This window comes from Epinephelus lanceolatus, chromosome 8 (assembly GCF_041903045.1).
Source record: "Epinephelus lanceolatus isolate andai-2023 chromosome 8, ASM4190304v1, whole genome shotgun sequence".
NCBI lineage: Eukaryota > Metazoa > Chordata > Actinopteri > Perciformes > Serranidae > Epinephelus > Epinephelus lanceolatus.
In genome coordinates, this window is record NC_135741.1 from 2419097 (window position 1) to 2441082 (window position 21986).

The following is a 21986-nucleotide window of genomic DNA, read 5'->3' on the forward strand; positions in this document are numbered from 1 at the left end:
GTCTCTCTAAATTAAAGTTAAGACCCTTATATTCAGGAAACAAATTAAATATTAACAAAATAATTATAACTTTTGCCAGAAAATGATCAATTACCACTCTGGCAGCAAAAAACAAGAAAAACGTAATGGCAGCCATTTTGAAAAGGGTGTGTGTTTGCCCTGTTAACCCCACCCACATAATGTCTACATCATTAGAAAGCCCTGGATGTCCTCTTCAGAACACAATTTGACCCAAATGGATAGCATAAAGAATACTTGAGTTACACTAGTTAGACTAATGTCCTCCACAGAGGACAAAAGAATTGTCGGGACCCAGTTACAGTGCTGTATCCAGTTCTCTTTATCCTTCCATGGTTAACAATGATAGCACTGTCAGCAGTTGCTGTTGTTTTCACACTGCTTCTGGAGTTACCAACATTAGCTGGTAGTGACACCTGCCAGCTCATCCACCTCCATGTTGAGAAACGTGTCCAGGCAACTCATGAGCTCAGAATTATGCATTGTGCCATTTTTTTTAAATTTATTTTTTATTTTTTTATTTGCACAGTAAAAAAGAAAAACAAGCAAACAAAACCGACAGAATACAGCAAGCAGATTGTGCAGGTGAGATTTAAAAAACCCCGAGAGGCTTATAGAGGGAATCTCACCATATCAGCATTATGAACATATATTAATAAATCCATAGCAAAAAACAGACAAACAAATATAAAAACATGGAATCAAAAAGCAAAGACAACAACAAATAGAATTGTGAGTGAGAGCATAAGCGTATGTGTGTGTGCATGAGTGTATGTGTGTATGTGTGCTCAAGCGAGCATGGGAGTGTGCGACTGCATACGCACGTGCCAAAGCACACTTGTATTCAGACAAATCAGTCAAATCCTTACAGTGGATAGAGTATGGTCAATTATAGTTAAATGTGATCAGTTTGAAGAGTTTGGTTCATCAGACAGGACCGTAGCCTATATTTGAAACTCTTGAGTGAGGTAGACTGAGATGCAATTTAAATATGACTGTTCCAAAGCTGAGCCCCTCTATATCTGATGGAGAATTGACAAAGCCTAGTACGAAACATTGGAAGATGTAAACATTTGGCATGTTTCGTATTATACTTATGAACATCACTGTTAGTCTGGAAAAATTCTTTACAAGGTATGGAAAATGAAGCAGACGGATGCAAGATTTTGTAAATTAATATACAGGTTTGATATACATTTATTTTAAAAACTGATAAAATATTAAGCTGATTGAAGAGATGGGCTGGGTGTTCTATCCTATTGCTGAAAGTGGCAATTCTGCAGAACTTTTTTTGTAAAATATAAAGCTTATGAAGGTGAGTGGGATAGGTAGCTCCCCAAATAACATTGCAATATATAAGGTACGGATAGATTAAACTATAATGGAGGATTAATAAACACTTTTGATGAACCAAACCTTGAATTCTGCCAATGATGCCAACAGACCTAGATATTTTATTGCAAACAGACTGAATATGAGTCTTCCAGCTTAGAGTTTCATCAGTTATGACTCCAAGGAAACTTGTGAATGAAACCTGGGTAATTGAGTTATTTCCAATGGAAAGACAAGAGTTAGATCTAGAGATTTTTTTGTTTTTTTGAGTAAATACAATAAAATTAGATTTGTTAACATTTAAAGATAATTTGTTTAATAGAAACCATTTGGAAATTCTTTCTAAATCAGTGTTGACTTTGGCCATTAGTACAGAAAAATTAGAATGTGAGACAAATAAATTGGTATCATCGGCAAAAAGTACAGGAAACATGGAGGATAATGCTGCAGCCAGATCATTAATGTAAATGAGGAATAGGAGTGGTCCTAAAATAGATCCCTGTGGGACCCCACAGGTTATAGTCACCCTATCAGATGTCGATCCATAAGTGGTTTATAAGTCATTCATAAGTCCTCACAGAGTTATTGATATTAAGAAGAGCAGGTGTGGCAGTGTTGAATTCCTGTAGCATACGCTGCAGCTGATAGCTCAGAGGCTGTGTACACATTTAATATATACTTAATATAATACTGTTTAAAATTGAGCGTTGACGCCAAAAGACAACTGATGAATCATTACAATAATTAACTGTATCCTGTGATCAAACAAAGACACGTCACATGTGAGAAGGTATATAAACTGTAGGTTTCCCTCTCAAAGACACCCTGCTACCTGCTACTGCTGCAAGTGCAACCTCACCTGATCATCACATCAAGGTAAGGCTCTCATTCCTGCCTGTCATCACTGCATCAGCTGTTTTCATTCATATCTACAGGAAAGAGATTTATTATTTCATTTTTACATTTTTGAGCAAAAAACTGTAAAATATGCAAACTTTTAAAAAGAATTTAATCTTCCTGTATCATCAAACTACATCACTGTAAGAAGAATTTTTCAATAGTTTTGAAATTTTAATTTTGTAATTTAAGCTCACAGGTCACAGTTTCACATACATATCTGTGGTGCATTATTTCATTAATATACTGTGTCTTTCCACAGATGGCATCAAGTCTTCATTTGATCATGGTCCTCTGTTTGACCAGTGGACTGTGGATTGGAATGGTGAGTAATATATACATTTACCAGATCTTTAAACACTAGTTTCATGTCTCTGAGCCCAACATCATGTCTTCAACATATTTGTCATTTTCATATTTTGTCTTCACAATAACTACCAGTGCAACAAAATGTTGAACACACAATAAAGCTCAAGTTGAGTTCAGTACTAATGATGTTTTCTTTATGTTCACAGGCGGATTGTAGGCCTGATGGTTGGTACTTCTCAGAGTCGGGGGGTGGATGGTTACAATACAGCAGCTGACACTCTGTGACTCCTGTTCAAGTTTTTTAGTTTCAAATTGATTGTTTTTGGATCACAGCTTTATTGATTTATAATATCTATAGACTTCCAAATGGATATCAGTGTTTGACTTTGACAGCTATATTATATTTAGTCTGAGTCTTGAGACAAAAGTCTTTATTGGTTTTAGTCATTTTTATCCCTCATAGTTTTAGTCAATGAAAATTCATGACATTTTAGTCACCTTTTAGTCAATATGTTTTGGATCTGTTTTTATCTTTAAACTAATCCAGTAAGGCTAATTCATGAATCACAAATTAAAATCAAGGTGACAGGTTGTATAAAAATTTAATTTAGACAAATAATTTATGCAGACTTCCAAACTGACTCCTGTTCAAGTTTTTTAGTTTCAAATTGATTGTTTTTGGATCACAGCTTTATTGATTTATAATATCTATAGACTTCCACTGTCTTCAGGCACTTATTCACTTAAAGGACAGGTTCACAGGTTCTGCCATCCTCCTTCTGTGCAAAGCTTCAGAAGTTTATCCAAAGCTAATATGAGGCCTCAGCAGTCTGAGTTAGTCAAATCAAGTGGATATCTTCCTTGTTAAACTGCAGTGGAGAGTTTTTATAAGACAAAGAGGGAGTTTGAACTAAAATGACTTAAACTCTGAAAGCTTTATTTCTTATAGTGTGGTCACCAGTTTGGATGAGAGGGATGATCACAGGAATCAATAAGTCTCTGTATGCTTAGCATTTGCGTGTTGCATTAGGACACTTGAATGGATCTGAACCTGTTCTTTAAGGATTGATATTGGTCACCTTCACAAACAAACATGAGGAATGTGACTGTAATATTTCTCCTGACACTCTTGTATCATTGAATCACTCTGTGTGTAATTATTCTTCTCATCATCTCCAACTGTGTTGTAGACCATCACCATGACCACCACGATCATCTAGATCACCATGATCATCATGATCACCACGATCACCACGACCATCATGATCATCATGATCACCACGATCACCATGATCACCACGACCATCATGATCACCATGATCGCCACGATAACCACGATCACCATGACCATGATCACCATGATCACCATGACCACGATCACCATGACCATGATCACCATGATCATCATGATCACCATGATCACCACGATCACCATGACCATGATCACCATGATCACCACGATCACCATGACCATGATCACCACGATCACCATGACCATGATCACCATGATCACCATGACCATGATCACCATGATCACCATGACCACGATCACCACGATCACCACGATCACCATGATCATCATGATCACCATGATCATCATGATCACCATGATCATCATGACCACAATGATCACCACTAGGGTCACCATTAAATGCACCACTGAAGATCCCCAGCATGTGCTGACACATCTGCCGTGGCGATGTCACTTCTACCAGGGTGCCAAGCCTCGATGACATCACTGGAAGGAGATATACTGACAGTTTTGATTTCATGTCTGCTGATTCAATAAACAGATAAATTATGTTCAGTAATCTGTCTCATCTCTTTATATAAGATCAATATTTCCATGTGTACATTTTAAAACAAAAAAGGTTCAGTAATTTTGGTCTCTGCATATACTGTATAACATACGAAGATTTTGTGTTTCCATAACTGCCCAGACCAGGGTCGGAAAACTCTACTATCAAAAGAGACATTTTGGGACAAAAAATAAATTAAAAAGAAGTCCCTGGATAGCAAAACATCTCACAGTGTCACAGTGGTGGCAACACGCCTATTTAATCCTAATTATTTTATCAACACTACCAACAGGTCTGAATGAGTTTTTACCATCATGCTGTACAACCTGTAGTCAGGTGGTCTATTTGTAATTATTTATTTTGAGTCCAAATGGATATCAGTGTTTGACTTTGACAGCTATATTATATTTAGTCTGAGTCTTGAGACAAAAGTCTTTATTGGTTTTAGTCATTTTTATCCCTCATAGTTTTAGTCAATGAAAATTCATGACATTTTAGTCACCTTTTAGTCAATATGTTTTGGATCTGTTTTTATCTTTAAACTAATCCAGTAAGGCTAATTCATGAATCACAAATTAAAATCAAGGTGACAGGTTGTATAAAAATTTAATTTAGACAAATAATTTATGCAGACTTCCAAACTTTCATTTCTCCAGCAGGGTTTGACAGGTCTGATTTAGTCAGACCCAGGGTGGTGCTGTAGCACATGCCCTTTTGGTCTCTGACTGGATGAATGCCCTTTTCGCAAGAGCTATCTTTCAATTTCCATTTTCAGCTGTCCAACTTCTACTTCTTCGTATAAACCAAAATTTAATTCAAAATAATGTTTGCGTCTCCCATGTTGCAGCTCTGATTATTAGTTTAAATAAATCTGACATGTGGTTTGGTGCTGCAGGAACATTCTGTGTGCAAAGAGCGCAGGAGGAGGAGTGCTGAGCTGCAGCTACTGCACATGTCTGCTCTCTGGGATTTGTTGAGAATATTTAAAGTGTATGTAGAGGATGATTATAAGAGTTAGTGCGGTTTTCTCTTAACAAAATTTCATTATCTACAGGTTTTAGGTGGTGGATTGAATTTAAAAAACATGAATTTAATTTTATTTATGAACCAACAGGAAATAAAGCAAACGTTAACTAGATCACAGGTTAAAGTGAAGGGTTCTGATGGGAAAGTGACAACAAATGAAAATATAAAAACAAGCCTTCCAATAAGGCATGTAGAAAAAAAAAATCATGTTTGTAGGAGGATGAATTAAATGTCAATAAACCAAACTTCCCCCCAACTATTTGCTTCCAAGAACACTGTGATCATCTGCTGCTGGTTTATTGGAAGAAGATCGAGGATGCAGCCTTGTTGGTGATGGTGACGGCAGAATGCTGTACAGGATTAATCTGTTTATTGATTCAACTGAAATCAAATCATAACTGTCAAAATATCTTCCACTTCCAGCAGTGATGTCCTCAAGGCTCAACAACCTGGTAGAAGTGACATCATCAGCAGGGATGTGACATCACCGCAGCAGGTGTGACAGCACAGGGCATGGGCCTTTACAGGTATTTGACACAAATAAAGGACCTCTTCAGATTACAGGGGACGTCATTGACATAATCATCTCCTGTAGTCAAACAATAACAGCACATCAGAGGGCTCTGCTGCACAGTTTTCACACTGACATTGTTTGACTTTTATCGATTAAAACTTTCTTTATATAACACTTATAAAACCTGGGTTAGAAACTGCTTCAATGTTGCAAATGAGACCACGTACTAAAAAGACAAAAATGTAAAGAAACAACCAAGAAGCAAAACAAAATCCAAAGTGTGAATAAAAGAAAATACAACACTCACATATGGTTACACCACATGATCAGAAACAACAGATATGTTTTCTATCTGCTGTCAACAGATAATCAGTTTTTACCTCCATAGTTAATCTCCATGCAGTTTTCTTTTACTCCACCGTTGGGCTCATCTTTTCCCCAGTGTTTGAAGTCAAACTGTGGGGTTCTACAGGGATCTGTTCTGGGACCACTGCTATTTATATCATACATCAATGAAATATGTGTCATCTCCAAAATAATGAAAACAATATTATTTGCAGATGACACCAACTTATTGTGCTGTGGTAACAACTTGGAACGACTTCTGGATGATGTGGAAAATGATTTAAAAAAAACTAAAGAGTTGGTTTGACTACAATAAACTAACACTGAACTTAAGCAAAACTAAATTCATAATATTTGGAAATCGTGCAACCTCCACAAGCAAAAAACTCACAACAAATGATATAGAAATAGAAAGAGTAATAATTGACCCCCTTAGTTGGAGTAATAATTGATAATAAACTATGTTGGAAACCACACATTGATTATATTAAAAATAGAATATCACAATCAGTCGCAATCCTTTACAGAGTTAAAGATCTTGTGTGTCAAAAGTCATTATACCTTCTGTAACTGCTCATTTATACTTCCATACATAACTTGCTGTGTTGAGGTGTAGGGGAACACGTACAGTACCAACACCAAATCAGTATTTACACTACAAAAAAGAGCGATAAGAATAGTAAACAAAACCACCTACAGTGAACCGTCAAACCCACTATTTATCAAACTAAAAACACTCAAATTTAAGGATTTAGTCGACCTCAAAACTGCACAGATTATGTATAAAGCTAAAAATCAGTCATTGCCACAAAATATTCACAATTTGTTCCAAGCAAGAGACAAACACCATAACTTGAGAGGATCTGACATGTTCAATAAACCCTTGGTGAGAACCAATTCCAAATATCACAGCATCACAGTCAAAGGTGTCAAAATATGGAATGAATGTACAGATGAAATGAAAAACAGCAGCACTTTAAACAAATTTAAAAGATTGTTCAAAAACAGTAGATTGCATGAATGTGAAGCACAGCTGGCATAGTAAGTATCTTCCTTCCATGGGTATCCAATCCACATTACAACTAGGTTTTCTCATATCTTACGTATAGTCAGAACCAGAAGTATTCCAACTCGCAGTTGTGATTCTATTTCTTTGATTATGTATGTATGCATGCTAATATGCATCTCCGAATCTATATTTAATTGTAGCAACATTACGTGAAATAAGGGGTAGGTCAAGATAAGTGCATAACTTCTACCTACTCCTTTTCCAACGCTAAATATTTACCTCTGTTACATGATTGTTTCTTTTTTATTTTTTGTATGACTGATTACCTTATTGATCACCTACATTTTGTTCTATTTTATTTATGTTCAAAATAAAGATTTAAAAAAAACCCAAAAAAAAAAACCTTTGAGCTGTCACTCCACATCCACGCACCCTCCTGAAAGAAAAAAGGTTCATTTCAGCTGAGTTTTAACTGTGGTGCCTTTTTATCAAAGACTGGTTGCAGTATGTATTGTAGGTGGAATTATGCCATCTAGTGGTCCACATCACACCTGTCAGACTCTATGGAGCACTTTCCATCTCTTTATGTAACTACAGAATTACATACAGGATTTATTCAACATCAGACACACAGCTGCCACTGATGGATTAATGAATCGGCCCACTGGGAAGGAGGCTCCTTGCCTTCACCTGCAAACTGTCACTCAAATTACATGTCAGGAAGAGACACAAAACAACCAAAAAAGAAACAAAACTGCCACAAAAAGACAGAAAATACAAACAAGGAGACACAAAATGTCCAAAAAAGACAAAATCATCTCAAAGAGACACAAAACGACTACAAAGCGAGAAATAAATTATAATAAAAGAAAAGGCTAAATTGCCCCAAAGACACAAACGAGTAACAAGAACAAGTAACACTTGTGCCCCTCCACAGTCCAACCAGGAGGGCAACGTTTGCAGCAGTGATCAATAACACATTTGTAGACGATTAGAAGACAGAGGACAATTAGACAGTAAAGTAAAAAGCCTTAAAGCCACTGGAGGTCTGAGAATATTTTCCCACAGCTCCCAAAGTGCCAGCTTCAGTATTTCATCTCCATCATTCTAAAAAGTACCAACCTGAATGTGCCTCACTTGCCACCTGTGGAAATAAAGACGCAGTCTTTAGTATTATACTAACATCGGCTCACACATCACCCATACCATTATTGCTGTTTTGTTGTTGCTGCAATCAAATATATTTTGCTTTTGGTAGTTTGTTATCACTTGTATTATTTCATGTATTGTTCTTTCTGTACTTTTGAGTTCTGAATTACTCTAAATATTATTAGGTGGAGGCTTCAAAAAAGTCCTCTGAGTTTCCTGTCTCTCACTGCACTGCATCTCATTATTAAGTTTTCTTGCCTTTTTGTGTTTTAATTGTGCAAAAATGATTATTATCAAACTCACCTTGGATTTGCTCCTGTTTGTAGCTTTAGATTGAAATTTAAAAAAATACAGGTGAAATAACGCTCACTTTTATTGATCAAAATGTGTTATGTTACTTGCTTTTGTTGTAAAATGTTAATAAAAAATTCATATTTCAAGTTGAAAAGATGTTGGCCTGGAGGAGCTCTCACAGGACTGGTTTATGTTAAAGTTCAACATCTTTCTAAAATAAATGTATATTTTACTCACATTTGCTCCGATCCACTGGTGAAACAGAGGACCAATGAGAAGAGGACATGATGCCATCTGTGTGAGGACACAGTATATGAATGAAGTAATGCACCACAGAGAAGTATATATACTGTATGTTGGTCTAAATGTGAACTTCAGTTACAAATTTAAAATGGCATTTAAAAAATATATATTTTTTACAGTGATGTTATTTGGTGATAAAGACAGACAAAATACTGTACATATGTACACATACATGAAAAGGGGATTTTCCTTTAAGATGAATACTAAATGTAATAATAAAGTATCTCATCTGTGTGTTGTCATATTGATCTCTGTACATTTATTATATCGGTCTGTTCTGTGCACACAACATCTACTCCAAGTCTGTCCGTCCTGAAAGAGGGATCCCTCCTCAGTTGCACTTCCTGAGGTCTCTATTATGTTTTATTAATTATTAATTTGTTAACCTAGGTTAGGGAGCAGGGCCACGCCTCAGCCACACCTCTACTTGCCTGCCAAGCCTACTTATACCTGAGCAACCCATCCCCCACGCTGAGTCTACCTCTGCCCGATCTCCAGTACATCCTCCCAGATCAGCCTAACAGAACACATCCCTCTTCCACCTTCACCCCCACTTACATCCATTTACCAGTTCTCAACAACTAACACCTCCTGAGTTACAATGAAATATTTAAAAACCATATTGTGGTGGCGTGGTCCTTGCTAGTGAATCCCCTGTTAAAGTTTTTTTGGGGGGAGTTTTTCTTTATCTGCTGTGAGGGTCCAAGCACAGAGGGATGTCGTATACCGTAAAGCCCTGTGAGGCAACTGGTGAATTATGATATAACCATAAATTTTAAAAATAAAATTTAACTGAATTGAAAAGTCTTTTCTGTAGCTATGAATGAAAACAGCTGATGCAGTGATGAAAGGCAAGAATGAGAGCCCTATCTTGACCAGAACTCTGTTTAAACAATGTCACAAAATATGGATGAATGGCCTTTTTAGCTCTCTGCTACAGCACATGTGTAGAACATAATGCAGGGGTATCAAACATATGGCCCGTGTGCCAGAACCAGCCAGCCAAAGGGTCCAATCCGGCCCACTAGGTGACAAGACTAAGAGGTGCCAGGTTTCAGGAGCAAGTTAAACAATGTGTTGCCAACTTCATGGAATATTTTTCACCTAACCAGAGTACAGTTCTCTGATATAACAATGAATACCTACTGTAGCCATGTTTAAAGATTGTTTAAAGATACTGAACACAAAATATTGTCAATCAGCTGCTTCAATTCAAAAGAATCCGTATCAGACTGTGTCACACCTGCATCAGGAAATGTTTGGATACATGCTCATGTAATGACAGTGAGAAGCAGACTGACTGAATGTGGAACAACTGAGACATGTTGTTGAAATTTCACTTATTTTTCTTGAGACATCTCAGACTGTTCATCTGTTTTGTGAAAAGATGAACGTCTACAGAATGTACTTGTAATTCTTTACACAAAAAAGGGGAAACTGTTGGAGCTGATGGTACTTACAGGTCCTTGTGTATTCCAGGCTGTGAACATGTTTATTTCTGCAGTAAAGTTGGGCATTTTAACGGGGGGGGGGGGGAGTCTATGAAGACTGACTCACATGAGAATTCTGGGATGATTAAAGGAATACTTCCCCCACAAGATGACCATTTGTATAACACACACCTCCAAGAAAAAAACTGCAAACATCTTGATTAATTGATTGATTGATGTTAAAGAGAAGCAAAACTCTATCAAAACATCTGTTTATGAATTCTCACACAAATGAGTTTAGAAATTCTGGAAATACCTTCAGAAGAACTGTGTTTCTAAACAACCTTCGCTTGTTAAATATCTTTTGGAGAAACTGATGGTTTCGTCTGTGACTCGAGTGTATGCTGATGCATGAGAGGCACATGCTCTGTCAGTGATCTCAGCATCAGATACCGATGCACAGAGGCACTGTGGTGGTATGACGTAGTGGATGGCAGATATTTTTGATGCTGCCAGCAGCTACCATACTAGAAAGAGCAAAACGTCTGTATTAGGAGGATGAGAGAGGTCAAACAAATACCAGACTTTCAGCTGGAAACCCACTGTTTGTTTCCCGTGTGTGAACAAAAGTCAATTGAGTTATTTCCTCCAGCTGAATGAGGGCAAATCAGAAGTTGTGCTCTTGGGCCCCCTGAGGGATTTCTGACCAGCTCGGTAGCCTCTCTAACTATGTCAAACCCCATGTCAAAAATCTTGGCATGATATTTGACTCCGCCTTTCAATTTGAGAAACAAATAAATGCAGTAGTAAAAGCCAGCTTTTTCCAGCTCCAAAGTCAAGCCATTTCTCTCCCTCAAAGACCTGCAGACAGTCACCCACGCTCTCATCTCCTCCCGTTTAGACTACTGTAACTCTCTGTACACTGGTGTCAATCGGTCCTCTCTGTCCCGCCTCCAGCTGGTTCAGAACGCCGCTGCTAGGCTTCTCACAGGTACCTGGAGGAGAGACCACATCACACCTGTTTTGGCCTCTCTCCACTAGCTGCCAGTAAAGTTCAGAATTGACTTTAAAGTTCTCCTGTGTGTGTACAAGGCCCTTAATGGTCTAGCCCCATCCTACATCTCAGACCTTCTAACCCCTTATTCTATGCCGAGGTCCCTCAGGTCAGCTGTCCCACGCTCCAGACTTAAGCTCAGAGGTGATCGTGCCTTTACTGTGTCTGCCCCCAAACTGTGGAATAGCCTTCCCCTCCCAATCAGATCCACCTCCACCACTGAATCATTTAAGTCCAGGCTCAAAACCTACATTTATTCGTTAGAGTTTGATTCATTAGCGATTGATGGGGGGCAAATGAACTTGAGTTCGACTGAACCGAACCAAACAAGGCCGGTGTGAAAGTACCCTAAACTTAAGGAAGTAAACCTAAAAACAAAGTTTTACTTGCGTTGTATGTTTATTTTGAAAATATGCACATAACAAGCAGAAACTTTTAGAAACATTTCCGGTGAACATAGAAATGGATTTTGAGAAGACACAATGCATGTAACAAGCATCAGCTGAAACACCATTCGTGAACGTCTAAAACTGATGCAGGAGGGTACCTAGCGCATCAAATTTTGACGTGTATGTCCACTGACAAAGCAGCGGTTTTTGACGAGATGGGATGAGGGCGGGAGAATTACCATGCTGAACCATGAAAGAACCAAACACAAACTGCTGATACTCTTGTCTAAAATATCACTGTATGCTGCAGCATCAGGGTCGAGCCCAGACCATGAACAGTCGCCTCAGACTAAAAGTACACAGACATATGTGGACAGGGTTGTCCATGCTTTTACGACCATATAGTATAAAACAGTAATTCATGTTATGATGATGTAATAAGTATATCACTGCTGCTGGCCTATTTACTCTCAATTTTCAACCAGGATGTTTAAAATTAAACAGAATCATCTTGATTCAACACCCCTGAGAGATTTGCTCAGTACAGGTGTCTAGTTTACTTTTCCAAGCTGTATTCATAGAATCCACCCAGGGTCTGTTTCACACACTTTTCAGTACTGAACATTTATCTGCAGCGACAGAGAGGAACGTACCTGTCTGAAATGTCATGCTTGTCTCTGTATGTTGCATTTCTATACCTGACAAACTAACTGTTTCAGACTGTAGGTCCACTTACAGCAGCAGAGTCAGGGAGGTGAAGATTTGGGAGGTGATGGTCAGCTTTTTGTTGATTTTTTAAAAATTTTTTAAGTGCAAAATATGGCCTACTAAATAATTGGTATTGTGTGTGATAGTAATTATAAATAAGAGTAAAAGATTTGACAGTGCAATACGTCTCTGTCACTCTAAAGTCATAACAACATTCATTTTGCACACCTTACTGTAATTAAAAGCTAAAAGCTGCATTAAAGTCTTTACAGAAATTCTACAACTTATAAATGGCTTTGGAGCTTTGGTCATTGGAGCTGTTGTATTCTGATGAATGAATGAAAATTCTTTAAAACATGAAATGATGAGTCTTGGTAATATGTAGTCCTATAAAAAAACATGAAGGTCTGAACCTAATTTCATCCTTCCAAAAGTTGTTGAGACATTCCACTCAAAGCCACAAATGTGAAACTTGTGGGGCTGTAGACTAAAAGTCAGGAGATTACCAGCGTTTTAGGGATACAAGGTCACATGGTTCATCTGTAACCATGGACGTCTGCACCAATCCATGCAGTAGATGTTGAGATATTTCACAGAATTTGTGAAAATGTGGACCTGCTGGTGGTACTAGATGATCCATATGGGACAGTCCTGAGAATTCATCCTATTGGAAACATGCTATACATTCCAATCCCCATACTACCATACAATATAGTATGTCAGGAAAAGATTTAGTATGTTCCAATACATAGTCTGTCAAATGCAGTATGCCAAAGATAGCAGGATGTTCTACTACATCTGGTCACAATTTCCAGTTTGCAGGTCAGCATGCTTTTCTGGCTATTCTGACCCACAATCCGCAGATTTATCACATCGACTAAGCCGCACACAAACGACAGCTTGACAGCCGATGACCACAATGACAGGTGACACCGCATTCAAGTAACTGATGATCATTCATTTTCAGTAACCGCTTATCTTGTTGGAGGTCGTGGGTGCGCTGGAGCCTATCCCAACTGACACTGGGTGAGAGGCAGGGTTCACCCTGGACAGGTCTCCAGACTATCACAGGGATGACACATAGAGACAGACAACCATTCACACTCACATTCACACCTACGGACAATTTAGTCACCAATTAGCCTGCATGTCTTTGGACTGTGGGAGGAAGCTGGAGCACCTGGAGGAAACCCACGCTGACACGGGGAGAACATGCAAACTCCACACAGAAGGGCTCCCCCACCCCAGGGTGCAACCCAGGAACCTCCTTGCTGTGAGGCAACAATGCTAACCACTGCACCACTGTGCCGCCAACACTGATGTCCAATTGAATAATATTAATTGGAATATTAAATGTTTAAATGAACAGAAAGATCACCAATGAAAAAAGTACATTAATACACAAATAAGTTGAGAGAAATACGTACATATGTAATTTTACTGTATTGAATTTGTTAGAACCTACAATGTATGCAGGTAGAACTTCAGACTTACATACATTGCAAAGCAACAACAGCAGAGCTATCCGGGTTGACCTCCATCTCTGGCGAGCTCAGCAAATGGTGTTTTGTTTTATATTCAAGGTAATGAATATATGAGCAAGTGGGTCACCCCAGTGCACGCTATTATGTTGGGCCCTGCGGCATGCTAGTTACTTATGTGCCTTAACTAGCTACTGTATAATCTTATCCTGACATGATCAAATAGAGACTTGACACTGGATAACACCAGCATCCATATCCCCCAGAAATCATCATCGCATATATGTACAGGACAAAAGTACCTCAGAAAATAAGGAATTATTTGTTCAATTGAATAGTTTTTAGCATATAAGCATATATTTCATATTTTACAACATTTTTTGTTAAAGATCACTACTGGCTATTTTACCAAAGAAAAAAAGAAAACCATGATGCAGATGGGTTTCTCTTTTCAAAGGCATGTAAAGAACACAGCACCATTTGTAATAAAATGTGAGTTTTTCTTTGAACACAGGCATATTTCTAAGGTGCCAATATAACCTACTCAAAGGGTCTTCTGCCTAAGCTATGGGCACCCTCACCCAATGGGCCCCAGTGTAACTGCCCTGCCTGCACTGTCTATATTTACGCCCCTGGTCATATTACTTTTTATGAGACAGTAATATGTCCCAACTGGTTGCGTACTGCATGCAGCAGTAAGTCGTTTTTAATTGCAGCTGCACTGGCTCCTAAAAGTAAAAAAGAAAAAGCACCCCTGAATGTCTGAACTAAATGTAACTGCAATCCATGCTGTCGAGATGTTTCACTAAAAACAAAGATGTAAACTTGCTGATGTCAGTAGGTTTAATCCTCTCCTGAATATAAATGTCTGTACCCGACTGACCAACAGTCAGACAGAACCTAATTCTCATGAGGCGACACAGGACAGGGTGATCAACTCATAGGACAGACTCAAAAAGGCAGAGAGTAAAACATTTGGCATTGGATATTTTCAGGTGCAAAACAACTGCTCCACAGTGCTTGGCCAAAAACAAACTGAAATGAAAGAACAGGGTGCAATACATTCTTATTATCTTATTTAATCTCCTGTCCATGCTGTAGCTGCAATAACTGTTATTACTAAACATGACATAGGCCTATGCAGCTGCCTTGGGCGGTGCTATACAGCTAAGAGCTAAAAAGGCAATAAATCCATCATTTCTAACTTTCTTTGAAGAATAGTTTTTCCTCAAGCCTCAGCCAAGCGACTACTCATTTTTGATTACAATAATCAAACAGTATCATGTGATCAAACAAAGACATGTCTCATGGGAGAAGGTATATAAACTGTAGGTTTCCCTCTCAAAGACACCCTGCTACCTGCTACTGCTGCAAGTGCAACCTCACCTGATCATCACATCAAGGTAAGGCTCTCATTCCTGCCTGTCATCACTGCATCAGCTGTTTTCATTCATATCTACAGAGAAGACTTTTTATCTGTTTATTAGGGGTGGGGAAAAATCGATTCAACATAGTGTGGCAATATTGAACAAATACGAATGAAACTTTAGGTGTCCTACTTGAATAATAAAATCAGTGGTGTTTTTAGTCCACTAGATACATTTAGCAGCAAATACAATGATTAAAATGAGATGAACAGACTGCAAAACTTTATTTTATTAGATAACACAGATGCTGACAAAGTTTTCCTTCAGGGACATAATTTACAGTATTAAAAAGGTAATAAATCACAATATATTTTATCACAACCCGTTTAGAATCACATTCACATTGTATCATGACTTAAGGATGGTGATAATATCATATCATGGAGCCTCTGGTGTTTTCCACCCCGACTGTTCATTATTATTTTATCACCTCGTAAGCCTGGGAGGGATCATGTGTTTGGTTGTGTTTGTGAATGTGTATGTGAGTGTGTGTATCTGTCTATTTTCACAAACTACTGGACCAATCAGCCTCATGTTTTGTGTGCAGACTTATGACTGTATGCTCAAGGATCTCTCATGGTTGTGGTGTTTATTCACAGTTGAAAAACCTATTTAATTGACAGTTATACACTGACTGCTGACGCCTCACTCCTCTTAACCAGCCGGTGGGGGCAGCAAGTTTTCCGGTAAACTGCCATCCCTTGAAAAGTTTGGTCTTATTTTGAACTGCAGTACCTGCAGATTATTTCCAAACCTGATGTGTTATAATCCACCAAATTAGGCACAACATGAAATTAATAATACCTCCTGGCAGAGATCTGCATACTCTTCTAGTCTAATTAAGTGCTCACATCAAGGGTGAATGCCCTTTTCATATGTAGTTCTTGTATTTTTAATCTTCCTTAATCAAAAAAAATAACAGCGCTGTAAAAACAATTTTTCAAATTTTAATTTTGTCATTTAACAGTTAGACAATTTATTTACGTATCTGTGGTGTATTATTTCATTAATATACTGTGTCTTTCCACAGATGGCATCAAGTCTTCATTTGATTGCGGTCCTCTGTTTGACCAGTGGTTTGTGGATTGGAGCAAATGTAAGTAATATATACATGTATTTTAGAAAGATGTTGGTGCTTTAACACTCGATCTTTAAACACTCTCTGAGCCCAACATCATGTCTTCAACACATTCTGTCATTTCTATATTTTGTCTTCACAATAACTACCAGTGCAATAAAATGTAGTGAGTAAAGCTGTGGATAAAACACAGTAAAACACACAATAAAGTTGAGTTAAGTAATATCTATTTTTCTTTTTTTATGTTCACAGGCGTACTATGAAGGTTGGTACTTTGGGAGGTGGACGGTTATAATACAGCAGCCAGCTCTTTGTGACTCCTGTTCAAGTTTTTTTAGTTTGCAAATTGATGATTTTTAAGATTGCTGCTCTCCTGAGCAGACAAATAAAGCTTTATTCTCTTTATTATTATTATCTATAATATCCATAGACCTCCACTTGAGGCAGTGGAGGGCCTGAAAAATGAAGCCAACACAGAAGCAACAAAACCTGCAGTTCCTCTAATGTCCACTTGGCTCCATGAGTGAGTCAATACCAAATGACACCAATATTAAAATGTTCAACTTTAGAACAGAAATAAACATGTTTACGTACCTGGTGTAAAAACAGCTTTTGTCTTTATAGCTGATTTCAACATTCTTGACAACTGTACAAAAATAACTCACCTCATCTATGTTTTATTAAGTCCTTGAGTTATGCATATTTCAGGGTGGGACTGCTTGAGTGACAGGCAGTCTGCTGATAGCGTCCTCGGCTTCTCAGTCAGATCCACCCCTCACTCCTCCACAGCTCCACCCTCTCGCCCAAATATGCTCACTTCTGACTCCAAAAATTTGAGATAGCCCCTGCCAAAATTCCAAACTTAAGGCTTCACAATGGGAGTCCACAAACCAATGGGTGACATCACGGTGGCTACATCCATTGTTTTTTTTACAGTCTATGGAGACTGACTCGTTCTTGGAGCCAGCCTCAATCGGCCATTAGAGGAGCTACATTTTTTGGTACCTCAGTGTTGACTTCATTTTTTTAGCCCCAGACGTTGCTGCTTGGTAGCCTGGAAATCCAGACTCAAATCTAGAAAGGTTTTGAGTCTGGCCCTCACCGATACACCCTTCCTACCCAAGGGGTGGCACTAACTGAGGCATATTAAATGCCGCCGAATGCAGTTGGATAGCACGATGGCCAATCAGAGCAAAAAAACAAGGTGACGTATTCACTAAGCCCCATTTGTTTGCTGACCAGTGGGGCTAACTGATATATTATCCTTTTGCCGTATCCCGTCAGCAAAACGTCAAAAACGTCCTTCCTGGAAGCGAAGGCCTCTATGGCAGTCTTCTGTTCCTCTCTCATGGAAAAAGATAAGTGTAGTTGGCTCAGCGTTTCTTCCAAAGCTAAATTGAATGGACGTGGTCCTTCAGCAGCTGCCATCTTGGCTGTTTACTGTCCGACTCCTGCGGCGCAGCGCTGTCTTCATCATGTTACGCCCGCCCAGAGCCCGCCTCTGTCAGATAGACTGATCCGATTGGTCTGATAGGCGATTCAGTGGGCTCTGCTCGTCGGGGCCAGATCCCCGTGCAGTGCAAATTAGAATTTGCTGGGGGCGGGGCATCTGGATTTCCAGGTTAGCTGCGTGGTTCATTCTGACCATTAAAAGATTCCTTCTTACTGCACTTACAGTCAGTGATGGTAGATAAAATCCACTTTCCTCCTTCTGTGCAAAGATTTATTATGTTCATTATATTAATAATTCTAAATAATGAGGTCTGTAGATTTCCTCCCATTCTTTTCACTGGACATCCTCTCAGATCAGACAGATGACTATAGCAAACAACTCTCAGTGTACATTTGAGTTTTGTATCAAAACACTGGAATAAATCTGAACCTATGACTTAAATCATGCCAGCCAGATGAACCAGTCATAGTGTTTCTATTTCTCTAATCATCTTCAACTGTGTTGTAGATGTATGCTGTGACCCCTGTAAGGTCTGCCCTCCTGGTTGGACTCTGTTTGAAGATCACTGTTATGTGTACGAGCATACTGCAAAGACCTGGGGTGATGCAGAGGTACTTTGTGGAACAATATGAGTTAGAACTGCCAAACCCATTTCATTACTACTTTAAACCAGCTCATTCTTACAAGAGTCATTCAGTAAAGGAAGCCAATACCTCTTTATGTCCTCATTTAACTCATTCCATCTCTCAATGACTTTCTCTTACTCCCTTTATCTTTTTTACCTTCACACTCTGTCTTTGTCATTAGGCTTCCTGTATTGACCAAGGTGGGAATCTGGCATCGATCCCTGACAAACACGCGTTCGAATTCATAAAAAAGATAATCCACAGAGCGACAGGCAAACATTCTCGTGCTTGGATTGGAGGACATGATGCACCACAGGTGAGTGACTTAACAATTAATGTGATGCAATGCAATGATCCCCTGTGAGCGTGATACTGGTTAGATATTTTGTTTTTAATTTGTTGTCTTGTTGATGAGAGTCTGACAGGACAAACCAATGATCAACAGCAACTGTTTTCTAAAGACAGTTTGCTTTTATTTGATACCACATAGTAAAGATGCAATGGGAAATTTTCTATGCTCCATACCGCTGGAATAATCTACAGGAGTCACTGAAACTTAACAAACTCATTTCAATAGAGGCTTTCAAAGCTCTACTTAATGTCGCGGTCCCGAGCACTCAGTCATGTTCTTGTTATTCCTAGTCTGGCTGTCTATTTTATTCGGCATTTTATATTACTGTACTCGTTTACTGCATTATGTGTTGTGATATGTATTCGGGGGGGGAGGGGGGGGGGGGGGGTCAATTTATTGACCAAAGTATGTCCAGGTCAACGCCCGGGATGGAAACTGTGGAGCATGCTCAGAGCATCTCGGCCAGTTTGGGTCTGATTGACTGTATACATGCAGGAGGAATTCAACTCCCAATCACATTATCTGGGTGTGTTAGTCTGACTTTGAGAAATTCGATTAAATACGGTTTCAGTCAAACTAACATGTTTACATGAATTTCAAAAGTCCCATTTTAGTCAGACTAACATGATAAATCGTTTTTCTCTGATGTAATGTAACTGTGTAATAGCCCTAGACCAACAGGACACCGAGTCTGTGCATCATCTCAACAGAATGAGACATTCATTTTTTGTTTCAGTTGGACAAACAAAATTATGTTCTGCCTCATCGTGTTAGAGTGATGGCTGGTGTCTCAGCTGCAGATATTTCTTCACTATCGGTATGGTGAGATGCCACTGGAGGTAAAACTATATTTTTGTGATTAGACTGAACTGACCCTTAAAATTTCTCCTTTCAGGAAGGCAATTGGCTTTGGAGTGATGGTACCAAGTTTGGCTTTACATCCTGGAATGCCGGGCAGCCCGACAACTATCAACAAAAAGAACACTGCGCCGAGATAAACCCTGCGAGTATGTGCTCAGTTGTTGAACTGAAAATGTTATCTTTTGTAACTGATTATCGGATATAACCTGGAGTATGAAAAGTTGTGGCAGATAGCGCTAAAGCAGTGGTCCCCAACTGGTCCAGCCACAGGTTTCAGGTTTCCAGATTTCTCCATGGTCATTAGTTGAAAGTTGAAACGTCGACGCGCGTCAAGCCGCCGCCGGTGTGGGTTTGTAAATAGAAAATAATGAGGGCGGCTGTTTTGACACTCGTCGTACGCCGCTGGTGTGTTTTGGCTTTTAGAGTTTGTTGTGTGTAAAGCCAAAACTATGAGTTAAGTAATCTTCAACTTCTTTGACAGAAACTGAATATTTTGGACTTTATGAGCAAAAGGTCCAGTGAAATGGAATGGAATATAATCAGTGTGTTTCTTTAGTGTTTAATCACCTGAAAATGAGTATTGCTGTGTTTTCATAACCTCAGAATGAACTGTTAATATTTACATGGGGAGCAAGTCCTCATCTACAGAGATTGCCATGTTTACCACCATGTTTTACAGTAACCCAGAATGGACAAACCAAACACTGCTGTCGAGGGGCAATCACGTTTTCATGTTTTTGCGTCGGCTATCGTAGTTAGCAGCCCCTGTAGTTCGAGTGAAACTGTTTAATTCAGTGTTTTTACTGGTTTTAATCCAACTCAGTCTGACTCCAAAGTTGCTGAAATCCAGCACTTGGTCAGTGATTTCTGGTGTGAGACACCAGTGAAAAAGTCATCTTTTCACATCTACATGATACCCGTCTGGTTGCCGTTATCGTTGAACAGGGCCTGGTGGCATCAGGGTGAAAGGCAGCAGGACAATAACAAAAGTTAAAGCGGTGAAAATCCGAGTAAGGTGGCCGGGACAGTGCTTAATGGGTCCAACAACCACCGACCTTTACCTGGGAGGGTGGTGTTCGCTTCCTGTAAGATTGTAAAAACCCTGTTCTTTTTCCCTAAACCCAACCACATGTGTGTGTTGGCAAAACGTAACGTGCATTTGCTGTTGAAGGAAAAAAAAATCATCAAATTGCGGTGTTGTACCGATGTAGGACATTTATTTTGAAAGAGATTGTATGTTAATGGTAGCCTGGTTCCAGACCATAGACCCCGCCCACTCAACTGAGTAGGCTTGCATCTCTGGTCTGGCATACTGCAATGAATTTGCAATTTATCTCGTCCAAACGATGGACGGACCAATGAACGCCGGGGGTGGGGACGAATTTAGCGATTAGCCAATCAGCGCCACGCTGATGTCAAGCTGTGTGCCGGTGGGTAACTGGTGAGGATAGCAACAATGGCGACCGCTACAGATCCTACAGACCACATTAACGATGCTATCGAGGTATTTCGCCACTACTCATGTTAATGGAGGACCAAATTAAGGAAGCTGCTAAACTGGATTTAACGGTGATGCAGCTGGGCGTGCACGACGACGGAGACGTTTTAAATGGGCAATGCTCGCTTGTTTTCGGCACCCCCGAGGCATGGATACTAATGACGTCAGATTCTGGGTGAGTCATTTATCTCTACTGATTGGTTAGGGAAAAAATCAAATTCCCTCCTCCCCCTTGTAAATCGCCTTCAGTGGAAGCCATGTCAGACTGAAGGTTCTGGGAGCTTCAGTCAGACACTCAGGCTATGTTAATGGTACATTTCCTGAGAAAAAGAAGTGTATTTTTAAAACAGACAATGCATGTAACAGGCTGAAGTTGACATGACATCCCAGAATGTCAACAACCAACACACCCAGGGTAGCTTACATGTCGTGTCTGAATGTGGAAAGTCCATGACCAAATGTCTCCGCTGCAGGTAAAATCCTCCTGAACAATGAACTCAAACAGAATCCTAACCAGAACTTGGCACATGGGAGAAGTTTAAGCTGGCTGCAATCTGCAGTCCTCACTGCTAGATGCCACTAAATTCTACACACTGCTCCTTTAATACGTCAAATTTGGCTTTAGGAAACTGGG

The 21986-nt window shown here is 39.2% G+C and overlaps 1 protein-coding gene and 1 long non-coding RNA gene across 2 annotated transcripts; both read left to right on the top strand.

The window, feature by feature from the left end:
• Nucleotides 1-2115: 2115 nt before the first annotated feature.
• LOC117257994 (uncharacterized) lies at nt 2116-4367 on the top strand. The gene is made up of 4 exons (XM_033628445.2): nt 2116-2226; nt 2510-2572; nt 2763-2781; nt 3747-4367. Exon 4 carries the CDS (start codon nt 3783-3785, stop codon nt 4287-4289), a length of 507 nt encoding a protein of 168 aa, XP_033484336.2. The 5' UTR covers nt 2116-2226; nt 2510-2572; nt 2763-2781; nt 3747-3782; the 3' UTR covers nt 4290-4367.
• An 11030-nt stretch (nt 4368-15397) lies between these two features.
• On the top strand, nt 15398-17089 carry LOC117258545 (uncharacterized). The gene is made up of 3 exons (XR_013491910.1): nt 15398-15460; nt 16515-16580; nt 16815-17089. It is a non-coding gene; the product is annotated as an uncharacterized LOC117258545 (long non-coding RNA).
• Nucleotides 17090-21986: the final 4897 nt, after the last annotated feature.